This window comes from Panthera tigris, chromosome A2, assembly GCF_018350195.1.
Source record: "Panthera tigris isolate Pti1 chromosome A2, P.tigris_Pti1_mat1.1, whole genome shotgun sequence".
Taxonomy (NCBI): Eukaryota; Metazoa; Chordata; class Mammalia; order Carnivora; family Felidae; genus Panthera; species Panthera tigris.
Window position 1 is genome coordinate 964704 of NC_056661.1, and position 23260 is coordinate 987963.

Consider the following 23260-nt stretch of genomic DNA (forward strand, 5'->3'; position numbering starts at 1 on the left):
ATTTCACATAAACTGAGTTTCACCCCGTGTGGCGTCTCGTGTCTGGTTCCCTCCCTGAGTGTCGTGTGTTCGGGGGTCTGTCCGTGGGGCAGCGGGGGTGGGCGCCTCACTCCTGCTGTGGCCGAGGGATGTGTCCTCATGTGTGTGGTGGACGCGTGTATCTGTTTCCCCGTTGATGGATTTTTTTTTTTTCATTTAAAAATCTTTACCGCTTGATGAGATATACTTGACCTACAAAAACGCACGTCCTGAAAACATACAACGTGATATTGGACCTGTGCGTGCGCACGGAAGCACCGTGGCGGTCAAGGTGCCCTCGAGCCTTCCTCCCGCCCTTCTGGACCCTCTCCCACCCCTCCCAGCCCCAGCAACCACCCTTCTGTCAGTTCACCTGCATCTTCTAGACTTTTCTATGCAGTATGTTCTCCTTGGTGCCTGGCTTCCCCCGTGCGACACGGTGACTTCCGAGTGCCCCGGCTTACCGTGTCTGTCACTGGCACGTTCCTTCTACCCCTGGTCGTGTTCCGTGGAAGGGTGGACCTGTGTTCACCCACTCACCTGGTCAAGGGCATTTGGGTTGCTCCCGGTCTGGGCGGTTCCAGATGCGGCTGATGAACAGTCACGTCCGGGCCGGGAGGCACGGGTAGGCGTAACTGATGTGCAACATGACCTTAGCGCCGGGGGCACGACAGCGGATTTTTCCGAAGCAGTCACACCTGTTGAGGCTCCTGCCAGAGACGTGTGTGTTCCTGCTGGATTTGGGTAGTTTGCTGCTTTGAAAAGGACACCCACGCTGTTTGCCGTGGTCACACTGGGTGGCTCGAGACGACAGACAGGGTTTCCGGGGTGGTGTCACGGGGCTGCCTCCGTCCGCCTCTTCCAGCCCCTGGGGGCTCCAGGTGCCCCTGGCTCGCAGCTTCTCTTCTCTCTTACGAGGATGCTGGTCACTGGTGGAGGCCCATCCTGCCCCAAGATCCTTAATTACACCTGCAACAGCCCTTTTTCCAAACAAGGCCACGATCTCAGGCTCCGGGGTTGGACGTGGGCATCTCTTAAAGAGCCGTTGGCGTCACACCGTGGTGTGGGGTGGTCTCCGAGGACAACTAGCGGGGAGGCGCTGTCCCTGTCTTGGTCTGGCACGTGCTGTTCTGCCCTGGCCGGGGTGGGGGAGGGGGCAGCAGGACTGCTGGGGGTTCTGGTCAGGCCTGGGCCGAGTGCGGCCTCCCAAGAGCCGGGAAGGCCTGGGGCTGTCTGGGGCCGGGGCGAAGGCACGCGACACGAGCACAGTGACCTGCACGCTGCGACTATTCTCGGGATACCACTGCCGCTGCTAGGTCGTGGCACATCCGTGGCACTGAGTCTCCTGTGGCTGCTCCCTGCCTCTGCAGTTCCTTCCGGCAGGTCAGGCAGTGCTCCTCCCAGAATGCCCACGAGATGGTCCTGGGGTAGGGGAGTGATGTCCATGGAACTGGCCCTGGGGTGGGGGGGTGACGCCCACGGAGCTGGTCCTGGGGTGGGGGGGTGGTGCCTCACGGAACACTTCATTGTTTTTAATGTTTATTTTTGAGAGAGAGAAGAGACAGAGACACAGAGCAGGAGCAGGAGGAGGGGCAGAGAGAGAGGGAGACCCAGAATCCGAAGCAGGCTCCAGGCTCCGAGCTGTCAGCACAGAGCCTGACGCGGGGCTCGAACTCACGGACCGTGAGATCATGACCTGAGCCGAAGTCGGACGCTTAACAGACCAAGCCACTCAGGCAACACCCCTCCCCCCTCCCTGCTTTTTTAAAAGTTTATTTATTTTGAGGGAGGGGCAGAGAGAGAGGGAGAGAGAGAATCCCAGGCAGGCTCTGCACTGTTAGCACAGAGCCCGACGGGGGGCTCGAACTCACGGACCGTGAGATCATGACCTGAGCCACTCAGACGCCCCCTTTATCATCTGTTTTTAAACACCTTTTTTGTACAATTCATACACCGTCCAACTTACACAATGTGCATAGTCCAGTGGGCTTTGGTATATTACATTATTTTAAAAATTAATAGGCAGTATCTCAGGGAGTGGCTTTTGCCCCGGTGAGCCAGGCCCAGGCCCAGACCCCCAGGAGCCCTTGTTACAAGTGCAGGTTTCCCACCTGACCTGAGCTTTGGTTCCGGAACCATCATGCTGAGCACCTTTCCTGTCACTCTGTGGCTTTCCTTGTAAGAGGGGAATCTGGACGCAGACATGTGCGGAGAGAGAGAAGCCACTAGAAGATGGAGGGAGTGATGTGGCCACAAGCTGAGGGCCACCTGGACCACCAGAGGCTGGACGAGAGGGAGGGCAGGCAGCCCCTCAGCACCTTGTCCTGGGACTTCGCTTCCAGAACGAGAATAAATTCTTCAAGGTTTAGGCCACATCCGTGTGTGTGTGTGTGTGTGTGTGTGTGTCACGGCTGCCCCCGGAGGCTCGCACGCCCAGGGCCGCAGCCTCTGTCCCCAGACCCCCAGCGTGGCCACCTGCCATGGGACCCTCCCCTGTTGGTCTGTAAGCGCAGCGGCTGAGAGCCTTGGGGCAGCCAGCATTGTCATAAAATGTCATTTATTGCTACAGTGCTGTTATGTACAGGACAGCTCTCCAGGTCAACTTCAGGGAGGATTGCTTAAAAACATCCCAAGGAATCCAGCCAGCCGTGGTGACATCTAGATAAAATCATTTTTCTCAAAGAGCTTTTTTGTTGTTGTTGTTGAAAACCAGTTACCTTGAGGCACTCGGCACGCTTCCCCAGGGTCGTGGGTCTCCCCTCCCCCAAGGCTGCCTTACACGGAATACAAAGTCAGGTAGTGGGGGGTGGGGCAGAGGCTCCTGGGCCCCCGCCTGTGACCGCAGAAGCAGAGTAGGAGGGGGACTGAGGCAGGTTCCCCGAAAGACACACGAGACCCGCACAGGCCGGGGGTGTCAGCAGGGAGAGTCCCTCGCGAGCCCACGGCTCCTCACTGACCCCTGGCCAGTCTCCATCAGTCTCGGGTGGGGAACCACCCGGCGGGAGGCCCCAGGCAACCTCAGGATGGGAGGTAGCTCCGGAGGTCCTGCCTGGTGCTTCCCTTGCGGGCGCCCAGCTCCTTAGCCTCGGGGAGTCCGAGGGCTCCGGGAGTGCGTCAGGCTGGTGTGCTGCGGTGAACCCTGGGGTCCATACGACCCGTGTGGCTGATCTGCGCCCAGATATCAGACGGAGGGGCCAATGGTCCCGGCTTCCCTGGGGCTGCAGCGACTCCAAGGACAAGGGCTTTCACTCTAAGCCCCGGACGGTCCTGGGCAAGCTGGGAGGAGCTGGTCTGCTGGGTGACACGTGAGACCAGAGTGGGGACTCAGACCTGGGACCTGGGCCTGGGATAGGGCCACCAAGGGCCGAAGGGGCCCCACCCTCCTGGTCTTATAGGTGAGCAGGTACAAAGCCTGAGTGCTTTCTGGGGTCTGGGGACAGTCACCTGGTGGGTGAGGGCTTCTGTGCCGGCCCTGAGTGGTATGCAGGCCAGGTCCCCAGGTCAGAGGAACCGAGGACGGGGTCTCAGGAGGCCCCTGTAGCACCGGGCTCAGCGGTATGGTCCCTGCGCCCAGAACACTGGTCCCAACAAAATCCAAGTCGGGGAGGCCTGCAGACTGGGAGAGCAGCTTGTGGGGTCCCGGGGAGGGACACGGGGGCCAGCAGGCCGTGGGGAAGCGCCTGGGGACCAAGCTGCTTTCAGGGGCTCCGAGGCAGTCCTCATGGGAGGATCACTGCCTCCCTGCAGACACCACCCCCCTTCCAGAGGGAGGGGAGAGGCCCGCCCACCACTTCACAGTCTCACCAAACCAAGGGAACCACCTAGACTCTTAAACACCATCTGGGAGAGCAGCAGCTGGGAGACACTTTGTGCCCGGGGTTTGGGGGGGGGGGGGGACCTCAGGTTTACAGTGGTCTTTTCAATACACTTTTAATAATCTGTTGATCGTGAAATGCAACGCTCAGCTCTAGAATCAGCAGCAGAAATAGCAAGAGACAGGAGACTTTTATACAAAAAATTTGTTGCTTACAAAACATATGCAAAAAAGCTTAAAAAAAAAGATCAAAGGCATCCTTGTTGCTAATTTCCTAATACATTAAAAAAAAAAAAAATCTCCTAACTAACGTCCTTTGTTTTCCTTAAGACAAGGGTTAGGCGTAGGCACGTTCGCCGGCTCGTCCAGAACCGGCCGGTCTGTGCAGCTTCCGCGTCCGGCGAGCGGCAGGTTCGGACTCCCCCGCGTTTTAGACTTAAGGCATTTTTTGTCTCTTCTGACAAAGTGTATATCTTGCTCACTTTCTGGTTTTCTTTACAAATAAAAAACAAAACAAAACTGCCCCTTTGGGCCGGGCCTGGGCTGCAGTTTCAGGATCCGTCAGGTAAGTCCCCAGGTGTCAAGGCCGTGAGACCCGGGGGTGGGGGGCTCAAGGCCGGGGAGGGGCGCCCCCACCCCTGCCCCCTCCCCCCGGGGCGGTGCCGGCTCAATGCCGACCACAGGCGCGCACGGGGCCGGGGCGTGGGCCGGTCACTCGTCCCGCTCTGTCCCGCACTCTGTCCCGCGCGGCGCCCCTCTCACATGTGCCCGCCGGGGTTGTGGGGCTCACTCAGGCCCGGGTGGGCCGCCGAAAGCACCATCTGGGGGTCTCCGACCACGCCCGACACCTTCTCCTCTTCTCTGCGCTTCAAGCAGGCCGCTTTGGGGTTCAGGTTACGCTCTGGGGGAGGGAGAACAACGTGGGAGCGCGTCCCCTCCGGAGAGAGCGAGAGCGAGCGAGCGAGCGCTGGAGGAGGGGGCGGGGGGCGGGGCGTGGCGGGGGCGGGGCCGCCCGGCCGGGAGCCTACCTCGCACCTGCTGCTCCAGGCCCAGAATGACCTGCACGGCCTGCTGCAGGATGAGCAGCTTGGTCTGCGCCTTGTCCGACTTGAGGTGCATCTGGCACATGCGCCCCAGCTCCCGGAAGGCCTCGTTAATGTCGCGCACGCGCACCCGCTCCCGCGCGTTATTGGCCATGCGCCTCTCCCGGTCCCTCAGGTCTTTCTCCTCCAGGGACAGCACCTCCTCCGTACTGCTGGGTCACAGCACCGGGGCCTCTGTTAGTTACGTGCGGGGCGTGCAGGCAGGCACCTGCTGATGTGTGTGCGCGTGCGTGCTTGTGTGTGTGTGTGTGTGTGTGTGTGTGTGTGTTTGTGAGCACGTGCGTGCTCATGCCCACAGGAACGTGCTCATTTGTGTGCACAGGGCACACACTCCTGGAGCAGAGACCCTGGGCGTGTGCCTGTCTCTGTGCCCACCCTTGGGGCCGGCTGTAGGCAAGGCTGTGTGTGCGTGTGGTTCCTTGCAAAGCAGACCGACGTGTGACTGTTCCCAGAGAGGGGAGGTAGGGCCTGGGGTCCCCATCTGGGGATCTGTGGGGTGCAGGAGGGCATCCCTTGCCCTCTGCCCATTCCACATGCCCAAGGACTGGCCAGGAAGGCAGGGGAGGAGACCCGGGCCAGGAGGATCCCGGAATGATCTTCCCTGGCCAGAGCAGGCTAGGAGTGCTAGGCCTGAGCTGACCGGACCAGCGTGGGTGGGAGAGGCAGAGAAGACTCTGGCTCAGCAGGCAAAGGCCTGACCCCCGCCTTCTGCCCACACCGGACTCTGGCCACACCAACAGCTGGATGTGGCATGGCCACAGGCGCCCTGTCCACAGGCCCCGACTCTGGGCCGGGAGGGTGGGCTCCCTGGGCCTTCTGCTCTCCCCACTACCGTGAACAGCCCCACCTGACCAAGCAGTGGCTCCGAGTTCCCGAGCACCTGCTGTGGACCGGGCCGCACTCACACGTGACTCTGGAGATCAGACACCTGCCTGCTGGGTCCAAACCCTGGCTCAAGCCCTACAAACTGTGTAGCCATGCGGTTCTGCCCAAGGGACTTCCCTCCGTGCCCTTGTCAGTAGGGTGGGGGCAAATTGCACTTGGGACAGTGCCGCGCTTGGTCCCGCGGAACATGATACAGACACGGCGAAGGCCCGGCTGCGGTGTGCGCCCAAGACGCGGAGGGCCCAGGCCCCTGCATCTGAGCCGCTCCCTGCTGCCCTGTCCTGCTCCTGTGCTGGGGCGCTGCTGCCGTGCCCCCACCCACCTGCCCTGGGCCTGAGCGGATCCTGCCGGGTGGCGGCGGTGGCGGCGGCCCCCGGAGCCCAGGACAAGCGCGCAGACCAAACTGACAGGCCTGAGGCTGGCGCACCCCTTGGTCTCCTTTCTTCCCTCAAGTCCCGACTGGGGGGCTTTGGGGGGAGGAAAGACCCCAAGGTCGCAGCCCTGCCATCCGGGGCTTGGGCAGCAAGTGCGAGGTAAGGAGGGGCTGCCGTGGAAGCAAAGGGTCGGGTGGGCGGAGACGGGGGGGGGGGGGGGGGGGCGAGAGGCAGAGAGCAGAGAGCTGGTGCGGGGAACACGGCGGCGGGGGGGGTGCCCACACCACCATGGAAACACGGAAACCTCAGAGCTGAGGGGACAGCAGGCCGGGTGGGCTAGGGCCCCAGCTCCGGTCCAAGCGACAGCACTGCAGGAAAGAAAGGGTTAACGGGCGCGCGGGAACAGGAGGGCGCGTTAAGGAAGCAGCTGAGATGGGGAGCCAAGTCCCACGGGGGTCTTTCTGGATCCACACACAAAGCCCTGGGAAACGGGGTGCGGGGACCCCCACCTGTAGATGGGGTCTGACGGGCTGACATGGCCCCAGAATGTGTCTGCTGGGAGTGACAGTGACCTTTGCCCTGGGGCACAGGGGCCTCAGCCAGAGAGCTACAGGCTTCCCAAGAGGGGGAACGGCTGGGGTGGGCGGGGATCCCCGGGCTCCAGGGACGCAAGTCAAAGCTGCAGTGTCCGGGCCTGCAGGGCTAGGGGTACGAAGACGGTCCTCCTGTGCCACAGGGGACCGCGGAGCCAGGCTAGGCGGCCCTGGTCAATAGGGGGGACAGCGACTGGGGGGGGGGGGGGGGGGGAGGTCACAGCAAGGCAGGACGGTGGCTGCAGGGGGAGGTCACAGCAGGGCAGGGCGGTGGCTGCAGGAGAGGGACAGTCACAGCAGGGGAGTCTGGCTCCAGGAAGTGGGGGGAGAGCGAGGGCAGCAGCGGCGGGGGAGGGGAGCGGCGCCCCCACTGACCTCGCACCTGCTGCTCCAGGTTCAGGATGACCGACACGGCCTGGTGCAGGATGAGCAGTTTGGTCTGGGGCTTCTCACTGTTGAGGTGCAGCTGGCACATGCGCCCCAGCTCCTTAAAAGCCTCATTGATGTCTCGGACCCGCAGCCGCTCCCGAGCGTTATTGGCCACCCGGCGCTCCTTCTCCCGCTCAGCCTTCTGCTCTGGGGGGAGAAGGTCGTCCTCGTCCTCGTCCGGGCTACGGGGGGGAGGGGGGGGGGCCCGGGGGCCAGAGGGAGACAGTGAGGCGGGGGGGCAGGCGGGGGCCCGCCGACGGCCTCGCGGTGTGGGCGCCGTGTGCGTGTGCGCGTGTGCGTGCGTGCGTGCGTCCTGCGGGGCGGGGCGGGGCGGGGCGGGGGCTGAGGGAGGGCTGGCACCTGGTCCGAGTCCGGGGGGGCTTCAACTCCTTCTTCTCCTCTTCCGAGTTGTCAGCCACTGAGGCGTCCTCCTCGTCTTCCTTCTCCTCCCGTTTGATCTCACCGGTACCCGAGACGGCACTGGCGCGCCCGAGCCCTAAGACAGGCCTGGGGTTAGGGTCCGGGGCACCTCCAGGGCCACTTGACCCATCCCTTCTGCCCCTTGTGAGCTGTGGTGAGCTCTCCTGGGAGAGCCAGGCCTTTGTTTGCAAAACAACAACAACAACAAGAAAAACCAAAAACCCCAAACTCCCCCCAACAAAACCCAATGGAACAGCAATAACAAAAAAACAAAACACACACCCAGAATCAGGTCCCTCCCTCAGGCCACAGTCATCAGTTCCAGACAGACCAAGGTCTGGAGGGAGAGGGGATACTCGACAACCTTTAGAAGAAAACGCGTGGAGACTTTGCTATGACTTAGAGGTGGGGGAACTAGTTCCTGAAATACTAAAAGAGCTATTCTCGAACGAAGAAAGAAATTGCTAAACTCAACTCTACCTATTGAGAATTTCCGATTACCAGGATACCCTACCAAAAAAATAAGAAAATATGCCACAAGCAATACTTGTCGTGTATAAATCGGTGAAGGTTGGTCTCCATAATATGTAAAGAGCTCCTACAAACCAATAAAAGGACCAGCGGCTCAACAGGAAAACAGGGAGGGTTCCCAGTGGGCAATTCCTATACAAGGAAGTGGCCATGGCACCACACCACGAAACTGAGAAAATGCAAATCAGGATCCGATAAGCCATTAAATCGGCGGACTCGGCAGGACCTAACAACTTGGAAGGACTGCCCGTGGGAGGGAAGTTGGCAGGGCCAGTTTGGGAAATAATCTGGCATTATCGGAAGGGTACATGCAACCCCCGATCCCCACAACCTGGAATCACACTCAAGAAACTCTTGGGCACAAGCTTCGGAATGTGGCAGAAAGCACCTCACAACAACAGAGTGCGAAACAATGTAACGGTCTACACTAGCGCCAGGGCCCATCCTCAGCCACCAGCAGCAAGGTGGCCCTCCCAGCCAGTGCATCATGCCAGCAGGGTGCCAATTTCACAAAGCCCAACACCGCACGATGAAATCTAGGCTTTGGGGTGCCTGGGTGTCTCAGTCGGCTAAGCGTCCGACTTCAGCTCGGGTTATGATCTCTTGGTTCATGCGATTGAGCCCCGTGTCAGGCTCTGTGCTGACAGCTTGGAGCCTGGAGCCTGCTTGGGATCCTCTCTCCCTCTCTCTGACCCTCCCCCACAAAATCAACAAATTAAAACACACACACACACACACACACACACACACACACACACACACACACACAGGGTTTAAAGGCACACAGCAATCTTGAACTTGGAGCTCTGCAACAGGTGAACTGGGAGGGCAGGGCCAGGTGGGGGGGGGAGGGGAGGACTCGGGGATACAAGATTCAGCTCATGGAATCCCCCCAACACACCACGGACATCGGGGCATCCTAGGCACTGTGAGGGGTCAAGCAGCATCCCTGCCCCCCCCCCAACTCAATGCTAGGAGCTCCCCAGTTGTGATGACCACACATGTCCCAGATACCATCCAGTGTCCCCTGAGACCCTCAGCAAAGAGTTATAAAAATCAAGACATGCAGAGGGGGCGCTTGGGGGGGCTCAGTCGGTTAGGCGTCGACTTCGGCTCAGGTCACGATCTCACGGTTTGTGAGTTTGAGCCCCACTTCGGGCTCTGTGCCGACAGCTCGGAGCCTGGAGCCTGCTTCGGATTCGGTGTCTCCCTCTCTCTGCCCCTCCCCCACTCACGCTCTCTCAAAAAGGGATAAACCAAAAAAAAAGAGAGAGACAGAGAGAAGCTGCCCTAACGTGGGCTGCGTGGCCGCCTCCTGGGGGCTCCAGACAGCAGGTGGCACCATCGTTACCCACATCCTGTTACTGTGTGATGTGGCATTTTCCACAAGGTGGGCATGTGGTGTGTGCACTGCCCAGCAGGCCGGCCCCTGTCTGGGCCTCGGTTTCCCCCACCACAGTGGAGCCAGCGTCAGCATGGGACATGGGGGGGGGCGTTGCCCCCCCGTCCCCCCCCGGGAGGCCTCCGGCCACAGCGGGAACGATGCCTACTGGCCACGGGCCTCCCTCCAGCCGCGCTCAAGGCAGTCACCTCCTCGGTCCTTTCCCTGCAAAGTTCACACCCCACAGCCGCCGGCCACGACCCTGACCCCACGTTGTCCAGCTTGGGGTCCTCATCTCAGGAACCTGTGGTACAGTCGCCCCACCCCCCACCCTGAACTCCACCAAACGCCGAGGAGGCCTGGACCCCACCCTGAACTCCAGACCCAAATCCCACCACCAACCCTGCATCTGAAATCCTGTGGCCTCTGTGCCTTCTGAATACCCAGAACTCGCCAGCGGCCCCCCCCCTACCTTCCAGGCCCAGCACAGTCCCCTCCACCCTGGACTTCAGGTGCCACACGGGTCTGTTCTCCTTGCTGCCACCAGAGGGCACCCATGAGCACCGCGTCTGGCAGGTCCCTGCCCGGCCCACAGCCCTCTAGGGCTCTCCTGGTGCCTCAGGGTTAAAGCCCAGTCCTCCCCCAAGACCCTGCGAGAGACTTGCCTGGTCCCCTCCCTGACCTCACCCTCTCCTTACCCGCCCTCCCCTTTCTTCCCCTCACTCAACACAGGGCTCCTATTTCTTCAACACACCATCATCCAGCCCCAGGGCCTTTGCACACGCCTCACTCAAGTACCTGTCAGCTTTTGCTCCTGCCTATCTCGGCTCAAACGCCACAATCTCGCACCCCTTCCTCCCCACTTTTGCCCCTTTCCTTTTGCATCGAGTCCACTGTTGATCTTCCCCACTCCAGTGTCACCCCCGCAGGAACAGGCTTTTTTGTTTAATTCTCAGTTCACCCCCCCCCCCCCCCCGGCGCCGAGAAGAGCCCCAGGCGCACAACTGACGCTGAATGTGTATGTGCACGTGCCGGGAGCCCCCAACAAGCGAATGTGAGGACATCAGGCTCCACCTCCCTGCAGGAAGGAACAGACAGGCTGACCTGGCTGGCCTCCTGAAGGGCCTCCCAGTGCAAGGCGCGGGGGATGCTGTGTATGGTGGGGGCCCCACCCCGGGGCCTGGCAGAGAGCAGACCCCTGGCCCGGCCCCAGCCTGGCGGCTCTCAGCTCCTCTGCCACCGTTTTCCAGAAGACGAACCCCATTCAGGGGCACACCACCCGCTGACCGGGCCTCGCACAGGACGTCAGGGCACAGCTGACCCCAGGGCGCCGGCCACCCCCTTCCACCGTCCCAGCCGGGACGCGGAGGCTTACCACTGTAGGACTCTGGTGGCCGAGAGAGGTCGGGGAGGGGGCCGGGCTGGCTGGGGAGGGCTACGTGGCTGTGCGCGAGGTTGCCGCCGCCTGTGGGCGTTTCTTCCGAATGGCCGCCTCCCACCTGCAGGCAGGGGAGAGGGCTGGTCAGTCGGCCGGCCCACCTTGCCCCCCCACCCCCGTCCCCCTCAGCCCGCCCTCAGACAGCACTCACCAGGCTGGCGTGTCGCCCACCCAGGGGCAGGACGGGGCCGGGGAAGCCGGAGGCCAGGGCCCCGTGGCCAGGCAGCAGCCCGTGACCATCAGCTGCCGTGCCCACCGCGTGACTGCGCAGCACGTGGATGGCCTCGTCCAGGCGGTCCTCTACCTTGTTCTGGAAGGGAGTGCGGAGGGAGCTGGTGAAGGGCCCAGACGCGGGGACCCTGCACGGTTCTACTCCGCCGGCCGGGAGGCCACCACCACGGTCCACCAGCTTTGTTCCTCCCGCCCCACGAGTTCACCATCACCGGGGCATCTGTCCTATAAATTCCGCTGGTCACGGGAGACCGAACGGCCCTCCCGGGACATGGTTTCGAAGTCACAGAAGCCGGTCACAGCAGACACGCTGAGCTGCCCTCACGGGCGACCCTTCTATCCCAGGAACAGGTATCCCTACCAATGTCACACCCACGAGGACCATGCCCCCCCCACCCTGGAAGGCTGGGGCAGGAGGCTCACCAGGCTGTGACGACCCCCATCGTAGCTGGGCGATAAGGCACCGGGGGCTCCTGTTCGGGTCCACTGAGACGTCCCTGGAAGGGGTGGGTGGTGCGTCAACGGGGACACCCGTGGCTGGGTGCGTAACCAGCCGGATGGGAGCCGGAGGGAGAGACCGGGTGGGGAGGCGGCCAAGGGGACGGTCACGCCCGGGCCGGCCACCCGGGGACCCCGATGCCCGCAAGGCTGGTCTAAGGGCCAAGTTGGGAATTTAGCTCCGGCGGGGAGGCCAGGCGGGGCTCCTGGGAACCCACCGTCTCCGAGACCCACACCCCGCCTCCCACGAGGAAGGCAGCCTGGCGGCACACGTGGCAGGAGTCTCAGAAGCCAGAGCAGGGCAGTGGTTGACCCCGGGCCCCTGCACGGGCCGAGGTGAGGCGAGGGCCCCGGGGGCTCCCTGCCGCACAGGTGAGGGCCTGCGGGGTTTCTAACAAAACCACCCGGCCTCCCCAAAACTTCACAGCGAGCTGATGCCCGGGTGTGTCTTCCTGGGAACAGGAGGACCCATCCCCCCCTCGGCAGGGTCAAGCAGAGGGTCGCGCGACTGGTGCCTAACTATCGTGCAGGAGGTGGACGAACACTGACACGTGCGTGACCCAGAGTCCAGCTGGGGGCCCCCGCCTGCCACTCTGGCGGGTGGACCCCGTGCCCTGGCCCTGCGAGATCCCATCTGCCCCTCACGGCTCACACAGCGCGGACTGGCTCAGAGATCACCTCTCGGTCCCAGAGAGACAGCCTCTCTGGGATGCCCACGGGAACACGAGCTCCGGGGCAGGTGGCCCAGCCAGGGCCGGGGTACCGGATGCAGCCCCCCTCCCCTCCCCAGCACCGCACACAGACCTGCCAGGCCCTGAGGGGAGCCCACGGGGGTCGAGGGGCTGGAAGAGAAGTTATTGCTCGAGTGATCCGGGGAGTAGATCTGCGACAGGGAGGAGAGATGGGGCCACCCGCCGCGTGGTCAGGGGCAGGCTCGGGCTCCCGGCTCGCCGGCCCCGCCTCGCCCGCCACCCCGTCCCACGCCTCACCGAGGCCAATGCCTTCCCGAGGGCGTCCCCAGAGCTGCCGGCCGACGTCCCGCGGGAGCCTGGGGGTGGAGAGGCGAAGCCCCACGTCAGGGACGCGGCGGCCCCGGCACCCAGCCGGCCCCATGCCCGGCTGACGGGGAGCCCCCGTGCGCTTGGTCCTTCCGTGCCCGACACAGGCGCCCTCGCCCGGCACCGGGCAGCCCGGCCTGGGTCTGGGTTCTGGCCTGGCGTCCCGCCACCCGCCTCCACGGAGACTCTGACGCAAAGCAAAGCGGGACCCGCCCTTCCAGAAGCCGTTGCCAGACTCGGCGGGCGCGGCCCACGACGCGGACACGGAGGGCGGGACTGGGAGAGGGAGGCGGCAGGACGAGGCCGTACCCAGGAGGCCGTCGGCCCCGCTGACGGGGGGCGTGTGGCTGGGGGCGCTGCCGTAGGCGGCTGCGGGGGCCAAGGAGAAGGTGGGCACCGCTGGCAGCCGTCCGTTCACCTCCGCTCCGTGCAGCTGGTAGCCCTGGGGGCGGGTCAGGCGGGGTCAGGCGGGGTCCGGCGGGGCGCCCCCTCCCCCCCAGCCCCCCACCACCCAGGCCGTACTCACCATGCGCTCGTGTGGCTGCAGGCCGCCGAAGCCCCCGCCCAGCACGGGCCCGAAGCCTGCCTGGCCCGGGGGATTCCAGAGCTCGGCCGAAGGCTGCAGGCTGCCATCTGCAGGGGGGGGCAGACGGTGAGGCGGGCGGGGGGGTGGGCCCCAGCCCCGGCCCCCTCAGGCGAGCCCCCACATACCTGCCGTGTAGAAGGGGGTAGGGTAGGTGCCGCCGGGGGTCTTGGCGGGTGGGTAGGCGGCGGTGTCCCTGCCGTAGTCGTCACCTGAGCTGGACGGGTACACCTGTGGGCGGGCGGGTGCGGTCAAGTGGGGGGGGTGGGGGTGGGGGGAGGAGGACACCCCACCCCTCTGTGCAGCTGACCTTCCCCAGCACTGGAGGCTCTGGTGGCGCCCTTACTCCCCTAGTTCCTTCCCCCCCACCCCCACCCCAAGTTCCAGGCTTTGGCACCCGAGGTCTCTGCAGACGGGACCCCCTGCCCCCTCCCCACCCCCCCTCCGTCCGGAAGATGCTCCCGGTCCATCAGAGCAGTCTGGCTGCGATGCCCCCAGCCCTTCCTTCTTCCTCAGCCCCCTGCACCGGAGCCCCCCAAGGCCACAGCCCTGATCACAGAAGACGTGGGGGCCTCGGAGGCGGGGCCCTGGACTAACACCCGGCCCTTGGTTCCAGAGCGCCAAGAAGGCAAAGAAGCCCTAGGGTCGTGCTGACGTCGGAGGGACACTGCCTGAGGCAGAGGCCAGGCTGGCAGGAAAGCCCCGGGTCGGCTGGGAACGCCCGCCCTGGCCCTGGAGCGGAAGTGGGGTCAGTGCCGGTGGGGCGGGCCGGGCCGAATCAGGCTCAGGGGGCTCTCGGCTCTGATGTCCCAGGAAACCGGGGCGGGGGCTCAGATGGGGAAAGCAGGGGTTGAGGTCTCAAAGGAGCCTGACCCACACCTCCCAGCTGCAGACCAGAGCGCCAACCCTGTGACCCTGACCCCGGGGTCTGGTGCAACCTGCGTCGGCCTACGGGGGCTGTGCCCAGCCTGGGGGGCCCAGGGGCTCCCGGAGGCCGGTGCAGGAGCCAGACATCCCAGCAGATTGCCATTTCTTCCAGGGAGTCCGTTGCCAGAGCGTGGCCCCCTGCCAATCGCCAGGCGGCAGGGCGGGGACTCTCTGAACTGGGCCCCCAGGGTGCCCCCGAGACCCCATCACACTCAACCCAAGGTGCCTTGCCCACAAGCGCCACGTGGCTCTTACAGGAGCAATCCAAGCTAGACCCGAGAAACAACGCCCTGGATTCCTGCATACCAGCTGTCACAGCTACGACCTCCAGCCTGGGGGCCGCCCGCCCCCCCCCCCCCCCACTGACGTGCGGTGGACCCCCAGAGGGACGACCCCGAGCCCGGGAACGTGGCACGTGGGACCCCGCGACTCACCGAAGACGGGAGACCTGGCGGCACCTTCCGGACCTTCTTGGGCTGTGTGTCTGTCAGGAGCAAGGGGAATCGGGGGTCCTCAGGGCGCCTCCTGCCCCCCCACGTGCCCAGGTCTCTGCTCCGTCCCTCCCTGCCACCGTCCGGGCTGCCGCCCTTGCAAACTCGCCTACTGCCCAACTCAGGGACCCAAAATCTCTACGTGCAGGGCTCATGCGGCCACTCGGGCACGCAAACCACAGGGACAGCGTGAGCCACCAACACACGTGGCCCAGCCGAGGAGGAACTGGGCCGTGCCCTGCTTCTGGAAACCGGGGTCCTCCTCATGGCCGACTGAGTGCCCGGAGTCTTGCATCTTTGGGTCTCGTGGGTCCTGCCGCCATTTAAAGCACACCCAAGCACGGTGCCGCGGTGCGGGCCGGTGTCCCCAAGCGTGACAAGGCCACGATGTGGCGGCAGGGAAAACCCGCACTGGGCGGGTCACGGGGCTGCTGGCCCAGAGCCGAGCGCCGAAGGACCAGGAGGAGACCCTGCAGGAGGCACGCCCGGGCAGACGCTCCCAACGCGGGGCCCGAACGCACCCGCTCCTTCCCCGCTACCACCCGTCCCTCCAGCCAGGCCCTGCCAGCAGCGGGGGCGGCGGGGTCCCCACTCACCCAGTCCGCTCTCCGCGGCTCTCCGCCGAGGGTGGCCGGCGTAGGAGTAATACTGGGAGCCACCCTTGGTGCCCGAAGGGGACAGTGGCCCCGGGCTGCTGAGGGCCAGCTCGCTGGGCAGGAAGCCAGCCTGGGGGGAACGACAGGGAGAGGTCATCGTGGGGCGCCGGCGGCCCTCAGCGGAGCCCCTTCCTGCCCTGCTCGGCACGGTCCCCTCCCGACACCGGTCCCGTTTGTCTGATCTGAGACGCGAGCGACCGTAAGCCTCAGGCTCTTTCCCAAGAGGGAGAAAGAAAAGCCGCCAGCAAACCGCGGCCCTTTCAGGACGCCGGGCGTCGAGGCGTCAGAGAAACCTGGTGGCTTCACTCTGCGCGTTTTTTGTTTTTTTAAAGGTACCCGGCTTCGTTTTGCGTGTGTTAATTTGAAACACACTTCCTTTCCTCAAGGGCAGAAACGACCAGGGTTCAAGCCGGTTCCGCAGCTCAGGTGAGCGGCCGCTCCACGCCTCACCCTTCCTGTCTATACGGCGGGCACTCTGGCTGCGCCCACAGCGCACGGGGCCCAGCAGCCGGCTGGCCCTCAACAGCTGCACCCGCTACCGCTCCTGAGGGGACACGGCACGCGGACAGGCGGCACCGACCGGGACAAGGCCCGGCCTCACCGAGCTGGAGGAGTCCCAGGCCGGGGGCCACGCTGGGACACGGGGGCTGGTCACCGCCGCCCTGCCTCTCAGCTAGGTCAGCGTGGTGGGGCTTTCACCTGCGCCGGGGGCTCCCTGGGAGGCTGTGGGAGACCCAGGGCCAGCCTGGGAGGCAGGGGGGCGTGGGGGGCGGGTTGCAGGCCGGCCTCAGCGTCCCCGCCCGCGACCTGGGGGTGGCACATGTCTCTCAGACCCTCCAGCCGTGCACGGTGACCCCCGAAACCATTGTTGCCCTATAGACTAACTACCCCAGGTCGGGGAGCCACGGGACAGGGGCTGCGGCCTCCCCGGCACCCCCTCGCCCGGTCCACACCCAGCGTGCCGGCCTCCCGGGGTCTGGCCGTACTGCAGCCGACCGGCTCTCGGCTCAACCAGGGAACCTCTTGCAGAGGAGAAGAGGTCCGTGACGTGTCTGTTTACAGTCACAGCCCCGGGGGGGAGGGGGGGGGAGACGGTGGGGCAGACGTGTGACGGGAGCCCCCTGCTCCACTCTCCACAGCAGCGGACCCAGCAGAGGGGCCCTGGCCCCAGACCTCACCTGACTCAGGCCGCCAACACCCGCATCTCTCCCGAAGGCAGTGTATGCGCTCCGCTCGCTGCCCTTGCCTGGAAGAGAAAAGACTCACTCAGAGCTGACCCCGGGGACGGCGTGTCCCAACGGCTGACCCACCGCCAGGCATGTGCCTGCACACAGCAGTCACTGGATCAGTGCGCAACACCAAGAGGGTTTTGGAGGAACCCTGGTCCCCCCGTCAGGCTCGGGGACAAGCAGAGGTCTGGACAGACGCCGTCCCAAGATGACCTGCAGAGGATGTGGCGAACCGCTGGGGGCCCTCGCATGTGCTGCCCCCGAGGGGGGGACGGCAGGGATCTGCACTTGGCCTCCGTTCTCTCCATTCACGGTCCCGAGGCATCCACTCCACAGAGTGCTGGGCTCCCAGGGGACAGGCCGGGGTCCCGTGCACCCGCGAGGTTCAGCACCAGGGCCCTGGGCTCCACCCAAGCTCCTGAAGAGCGTGTGGCGGCCCCTGTGTGGGCAGGCAAGGCCCGGACCTGTGGGGACGCAGCCTGCCCAACGGTACCAATGTCAAGGGAGGCCTGGACCTACTACTGACCTGGCCTCGCGGAGGCAGAGGCCCAGGCTGATCAGGACCCGAGCCCCTTAAAGCTGATTCAGGCTGAAGCTGGGCGCTGGTGACGACTGAGTGGAGACCGTAACCTGCCTTGACGTGAGTGAGGAATTCAAGTGCTCAGCCGACTACTGGATTTCCTCTCAAGCTACAGGAGAACGTTCCCCAGTTCCTTTATACAGAACTACAATTTCAGCCCAGCTCCTGGAGCAGGTGCTGCTGGGGGGATGCCCCACGGGCTATGTCCCCAGTCCCACCTCCCCAAGACCCAAGAGGCCAGAGGGGGTCTGTCCCGGTCCCGGGAGTAAACGGTGGTGCCCTGGCTCCCGTGCCCCCGGGGTCAGCAGGGCAACAAGGCCACGGCTCTGGGCTTGGCCCAGGAAGGCGGCTTCCCTCCCAGACTCTCAACTCCCCTGCAACAGGAGCGGGTTGGGATGCGGGCCCTGCGTACAGCAGGCACCAAACAGGGGCTTCCTGGGAGGCAGGACGAGGCTGGAGAGGTGTGGCCACGAGCCCCGGGGGCCCAGAGAAGGGACCTAAAGCTGTGCGCTGGGCCCCACATCAGGGTGGGAGGACCGCGGCCTCACTGCAGAGCCGGGACCAGGCTGACAGTGACAGCATGAAGCCCAGGGCGGCCTGGGTGCCACGTGCTGGGCCTGGGACACAGCTGGGCTCTGGGCCCTGGTGACCAGGCCTGGCCGTGGGAAACTGCCCACGTCAGGAAGAAGCGGGAGGAAGGAACAGGCAGAAGGGAACCGGGGTCCCGGCAGGTGCACAGGCCACCCGAGGCCACGTGCTGGGCCAGCCTCCACCCTCCCGGTCTGGGAAACGGGCAGACTCCCGCCGCACAGCGTGTCCTCGGACGCTGCCCCCCACTCCCTCCACAGGCGCCGCGCACCCTGTCGTGGGGACGTGCACGGCCACCCGTCCACCCGGGCCCCGGGGGTCCCAGGGGCCAGTACGGCGGGCTTCTGTGAGCATCCCAATCCCACAGTCGGGACACCAAGGGGACAGTACCCCCCTGGGTCCCAGTGGAGAGGGACCACCTCTGTGAGTTGCCAGGACCCCCGAGCCCATTCTCCCGTGGGCACCGGGCCATAACCACCTGCGTCCTCTGCGCCAGGAGAGCCCCCTGCAGCACGGTGCCTGGAGTGTGCTGGCCACACCCGGGGGCCACACTCGAGCACGGGGGGAGGGGACCATGTGGCACACTCACCCGTGAGCCCAGGTCCCAGGAATGTGGACGGAGAGAGGCTGTCGTGGGGCTCAGGGAAGTGCGTGCCTTCGCCGTAGGCCTGTGGAGAGACACGCGGGCGTGAGGGGAAGCAGGCGGCTAGTGAGTGCCCGACTTGGGACTTGAACCCACGTGTCTGAGCCCAAAGCCACAGGAGACCAGGTTGGCACGTGACTTCCCCGTGAGCCTCAGTTTCCCATATACTCCCCACTCTGAAGAGGAGAAAGCCAGGCCTCAGGCCCCACAGAGGTTCCTTACCCGGCTGGGGTCAAAGGAGGAGCTGTTCTGGTCGCCGGTGCCCCAGGAGCCCGAGCTGGGTCGGTCCTCGAGACCTGCAGGGCAAGAGAAGAGAGTCAGGGTCACCGTCGCCGCCGCTCAACTCTAAACGTGGCTTTGGTCCCCACCGCCTCAGGGACAAGCCCTCATTCGACTCGGCAGGGCTTCTGGGCCCTTCCTGATCCAGCCTGGGCTGAAGCCCATCTGGCCCTACCAACCCCAGCTCTGCCGCTATTTAAACTGCTAACGGGACGCCTGGCTGGCTCAGTTGGTCGAGCGTCCGAATCTGGATTTTGGCTCAGGTCGTGACCTTACGGTCCCGGGATCAAACCCGGCGTCGGGCCCTGAGCTGAGCACGGAGCCTGCTTGGGATTCTCTCTCTCTCTCTGCCCCTCTACTGCACCTGTGTGCACATGCGTGTGCTTTCTCTTAAAAATGAAATCTTAAAAAACGAAACAACTGCCACTGGTGGGAAGCGCCCCGGACGTCCTGGCAACTAGCACACCTTCAGACCCACAGTTCAGACTAATTCCACCAGCTAGCTCTGCTGGCAAACTCCTACCCGTCCATCAAGGCCCCAGCCACCATGCCCGCCCCGGGCAGGGCCCTCACTCTCAGAGCCTCCTCCCTCCAGCCCGTACTTTCTCCCTCTGGCCCAGCCCTGACCCCAAGGGACCGGGGCCTCTGCATCAGGCTTAGTCCCTCCTGACCCTGAAGAAAGGTTCACGAGGACATCAGTGAACGGGTGAAGAGTGACAGATAACCTCTGATCTCAGGCGAGCAGGAGTCTCTCCCTTCCCACCACTGACAATTCAGGAGGGGGGGCCGTTCCTCGGTGGAAACAACAGCACAGCCACCACCGAATGCCTTCCAGACACAGGCCGGCAGCCCCTTAAGGGTGGAGTGGAGCCCCGGTTAGGTCCGGGCAGAGACAAGGGGCTGCTGCCAGCCCGGTGGACCCCCGAGGCCGACGGCGCAGGGGGGTTAGCCAGAGAGACAGAGGACCTGGGTCTGTAGCGGTGGGGTGGGGTGCGGTGGGGCGGGGCGGGACCCTTATCTCCCCTAACACTCCCAGGCACCACCCAGTAGGCACAGACCCTTAAGGACCGGGGCTCTAAAGCTCACTGCCTGACAAACACATGCAGAGAAGTCTGGGGGCCCCCAGACTGGCCCCAGGACCACTCTTTCCACGTGCCTCAGTCTCCCTCCTCTGTAAACAGGAGGAGTATGAACAGACCCTACTCCGCAGGACCCGAGTCAGGCTGGAGGGTGACGGGGTGGAGGTTTGTGCCCAGGCCCTAAGTCTCAGCCAGGAGAACCACCTCAATGGCCCCGGGACCCGACACAGCTGGACTCTGGGGGAGGCTGCAGGAACCCCAGCCCGGATCCTTCCGCCAGCCCACCCACCCTCCCGCGCTCGTCTTTACCAGAAACTCCTTTCAAATTTCATCCTATTGCGGTGCCTTTGTGTTAATCATCTCTCCCCAAGCTAGTGTTTAATTGCTGTTGGATTTGCATAATTATGCATATTAATCCCTCAGCCTAATGAATATTCATATAGCCCACATACGTTTTATTTTCTAATCAAAAAATTCCAACGTGATTGCAGTGGGGGGCTGCCTTAGCTGGGGTGGGGGTGGGGGCACACCCACAGGGGCTCCCGCGGCCCGGGGGTCTATTCAGCGTTTGCCACCAGGTTTGAGGGTCTGTACCTGAGGTCCCGGACCCCTACCTGGGCTCTGGGAACAGAGCGGCCGGTGAGGCAGGGCGACCTTGGGCAAAGTGCCAGCAGCCCGAGCCTCAGTTTCCTTCTGCACCCACTTGCCTGTTACCCACCCCTTCTGGAGCAGCCCTCACCCGCCGGGGCATCCACAACATGCCCCTGGAGGCAGCAGACCCCACAACAGTGAGCAGGGAGGCCACATCTGAGACCACAGCAGACCACGTCAGAGGAAACAGCCTCGGCACCCACAGCCCAGCCCCCGCGAAGCCCGGCAGCCTGAGGGGCACCCCAGGACCCGTTGCCCAGGGACTTGCACCCACAGAGCCCATGAGCTCCTGGCAGAGGTAATGGGTGTTGTTCTGTCCTTTCTGGAAAAACCCCTCATGGGCCGCTGGCCTCCCCTCTTCTAAAGGTGACAAAAACGGGGACGGCCCCTCCCTCCCCCACTGCACGTGATTAATCATACACTTTAATAATCATCATGAATATTCATAACACCCCTCGTTCGTGTTCTAATTAAAACGTACTAATAGAATAAAACGCTGCTGTCAGAGTGCAATTTTTTTTATGCCTTTTTTCTTTTAGGCTGCACGGGCCAAGAGGCTGCCTCAGACTAGAGCAGGAGCGGGATGGGACAGAGCTGAGGGTAGGGGTGCCCTGCCAGGGCCACGTCTCGGGCCTGAAGTGCCACTTAACCTGCCTGGGCTGCTCTGAGGACAGGGGACCGGAAGCGCTGGGGGGGGGGGGGGCGGGGCGTGGTGGGCCCTTGGCAGACCCTGGTCCCCACCTGGCGACACGGGGCGGCAACGCTGGTTGGGACCCAGTGGCCCATGGCATGTGCTGGATTCCCCAGAAACTGGGGTGGCATCCTGCAACCCAGGGACCCCCACAAACCCCTTCCGCCTGCTTTTGGTAAATAATGTTTTACTGACACGTGACCACGCCTGTTTGTTCCTGCAAAGACAGAACAGATTAGCTGCTGGCCCTTTATGGAGAAGCTCAGCCAACCCCAGCAGGAAGGAAGATTCCTGAAGCTGGTTACTCTGTACAAAGAAGCCTGACCCACAGATGTCGGGACCGGGCGTGAGGTTGGGGCCTGGGGCAGGCAAGACCCAGGTGGTCGTCAGCCCAGCTCAGGTGCCCGGGGGGCCCAGTCAGTCAGGCATCCAACTTGGGCTCAGATCACGATCTCATGGTTCCTGAGTTTGAGCCCCGTGTCGGGCTCTGCGATGTCAGCACAGAGCCTGCTTGGGATTCTCTCTCTCCCTCTCTCTCTCTCTCTGCCCCTCCCCTGCTTGCGCTCGCTCTCAGATTAAATGAACCTAAAAAAAAAAAGACGCCTTAAGAACCACCACTTGGCAGACGCTCGGGAAATTCGCCCTCTCCAGCTCCCCAGGCGGCCGGTGCACGCTGGGCCCGTCAGCCCCCCTTGGGCCCTTCTGTCTCACCATCAAAACCTTCCCAAGCCGGGGGCTCGTCGGGCAGCACCGAGGGGCTCGTGTGGGGGCAAAACCGACACCAATTTGGATTTGGAGACTGGGGCCGTGCACTCCCACAAGCCAGGGGAGGCCTCTCTTCCTGGGATTTTGGGGGCTAACCCTTCAATTCCTGTGTCATCCTGGAGCTGGAGGAAAGCTGCGAGGGGCGCAGCGGGCCGAGCCCTGAACCCAGGCTCGCTTAGCCTCCGCGTTCCCGGCCCTCTGCTTCATCCTTTGCCCTGTTCATTTGCAGGAACGCTTGGTTTTCTGGGCTGCATGGTTTCACATTTCAGTAAGGTCTCCAGGGCTGGCCACGACCGGAGGCCACCTAACGCCCCCCACCCCCCTCTGTTCTGGAAAGGAGGAGACACGGCGTGGAAAGCAGCAGGAGAGCCCAGCAGCGTGCACACCCCAGGCACTGACGTTCCGACCAGAGGCACCAGGTTCTGAGCGGCTGGGGGCAGGTGCCCCGAGTGGGGGCAGGAAAGCGGGGCCCCTGCTCACAACCCGTGAGCAAGCAGATCGGAGACAGACAGGGAGTTGAGGCCACGCCCCACCCTTTCCAAGACCAGGAGGACCCCCAAGCCAGGGGTTCTGCCCCCCACCCCCGGCCCCAGCAGCCCGCAGCCCTCCTGTGGATCCCACTCGTCATGTGATGCAAGGGGAAACGGGGCCCCCAACTGCAGAAACTGGGCCCCCCGTGGATTTCAGACCCGTGACCGACTCCTAACGGAAGAACCCTCGTCCTGCTTCAGGCTCAAGGGGGACCCATGGTGCATCCGAGTGTGGGGACGGGAGAACCTCCCTAACCTGGGGCCTCCGTGCGGGAAACGGAGACAAAACAGAGACACGCGTGGAACACGGTAGAAAGACCAAGATTCTGGAAGATCCGCAACGTCAGCACCAGCCACGAGGCACCCTCGAGGGAAGGCCGGAGCTGGCGTGGCTCGTGCAGACGAGGTTTCAGGGAGACAGAAAGCCCGCAAAGCGGCAGCGGCAGCGGCGGGAAGGACGCCGCGGGAGGGCAGGAGAGACGGGGCTCGGGGACCACGCACGGAGGGACGTGGCGGGAGACCCACGCCCACAGAGCTGGCCTTCCGCGACACCGGACTCCAAGGCGCAGCCGACCAAGCATTCCTGGGCCCGGACCCCGAGGGCTCGCGGAGGACCCCAAACGGGACGGGGACGAGCACCGCACACACGGTCCTGAGCGCAGAAGACGGGCCAGGGCGGCCCCAGAGACATGGGCGCGGGCGGCCGTCAGCCAGGCGAACCCGCTCGAAGGCAGCGGCCGCCTCCCGGCCTCGCGGGTGGGGAAGCGGGGGCATGAAGAGCCCAAGCGGCAGGGT

At 64.0% G+C, this 23260-nt stretch overlaps 1 protein-coding gene across 12 annotated transcripts in view; it reads right to left on the reverse strand.

The window, feature by feature from the left end:
* Window positions 1-4006: 4006 nt before the first annotated feature.
* TCF3 (transcription factor 3) overlaps window positions 4007-23260 on the reverse strand; it is a 30929-nt gene continuing 11675 nt past the window's right edge. Inside the window, exons 4-19 of one of the 12 annotated variants that reach the window (XM_042977588.1) lie at window positions 18693-18766; window positions 18417-18495; window positions 16609-16676; window positions 15371-15500; window positions 14718-14767; window positions 13485-13587; window positions 13300-13406; window positions 13083-13215; window positions 12705-12763; window positions 12520-12598; window positions 11641-11714; window positions 11138-11296; window positions 10924-11047; window positions 7577-7712; window positions 4861-5084; window positions 4007-4733 (exon numbers count right to left, since the gene is read on the reverse strand). In XM_042977588.1, coding sequence (XP_042833522.1) covers window positions 4591-4733; window positions 4861-5084; window positions 7577-7712; window positions 10924-11047; window positions 11138-11296; window positions 11641-11714; window positions 12520-12598; window positions 12705-12763; window positions 13083-13215; window positions 13300-13406; window positions 13485-13587; window positions 14718-14767; window positions 15371-15500; window positions 16609-16676; window positions 18417-18495; window positions 18693-18766 — 1742 coding nt within the window. In that variant the 3' untranslated portion in view covers window positions 4007-4590. Of the gene's footprint in view, window positions 4734-4860; window positions 5088-7162; window positions 7399-7576; window positions 7713-10923; window positions 11048-11137; window positions 11297-11640; window positions 11715-12519; window positions 12599-12704; window positions 12764-13082; window positions 13216-13299; window positions 13407-13484; window positions 13588-14717; window positions 14768-15370; window positions 15501-16608; window positions 16677-18416; window positions 18496-18692; window positions 18767-23260 lie in introns of those variants that run through there. The other 11 variants (XM_042977587.1, XM_042977586.1, XM_042977592.1 and 8 more) reach the window with 11 other exon arrangements.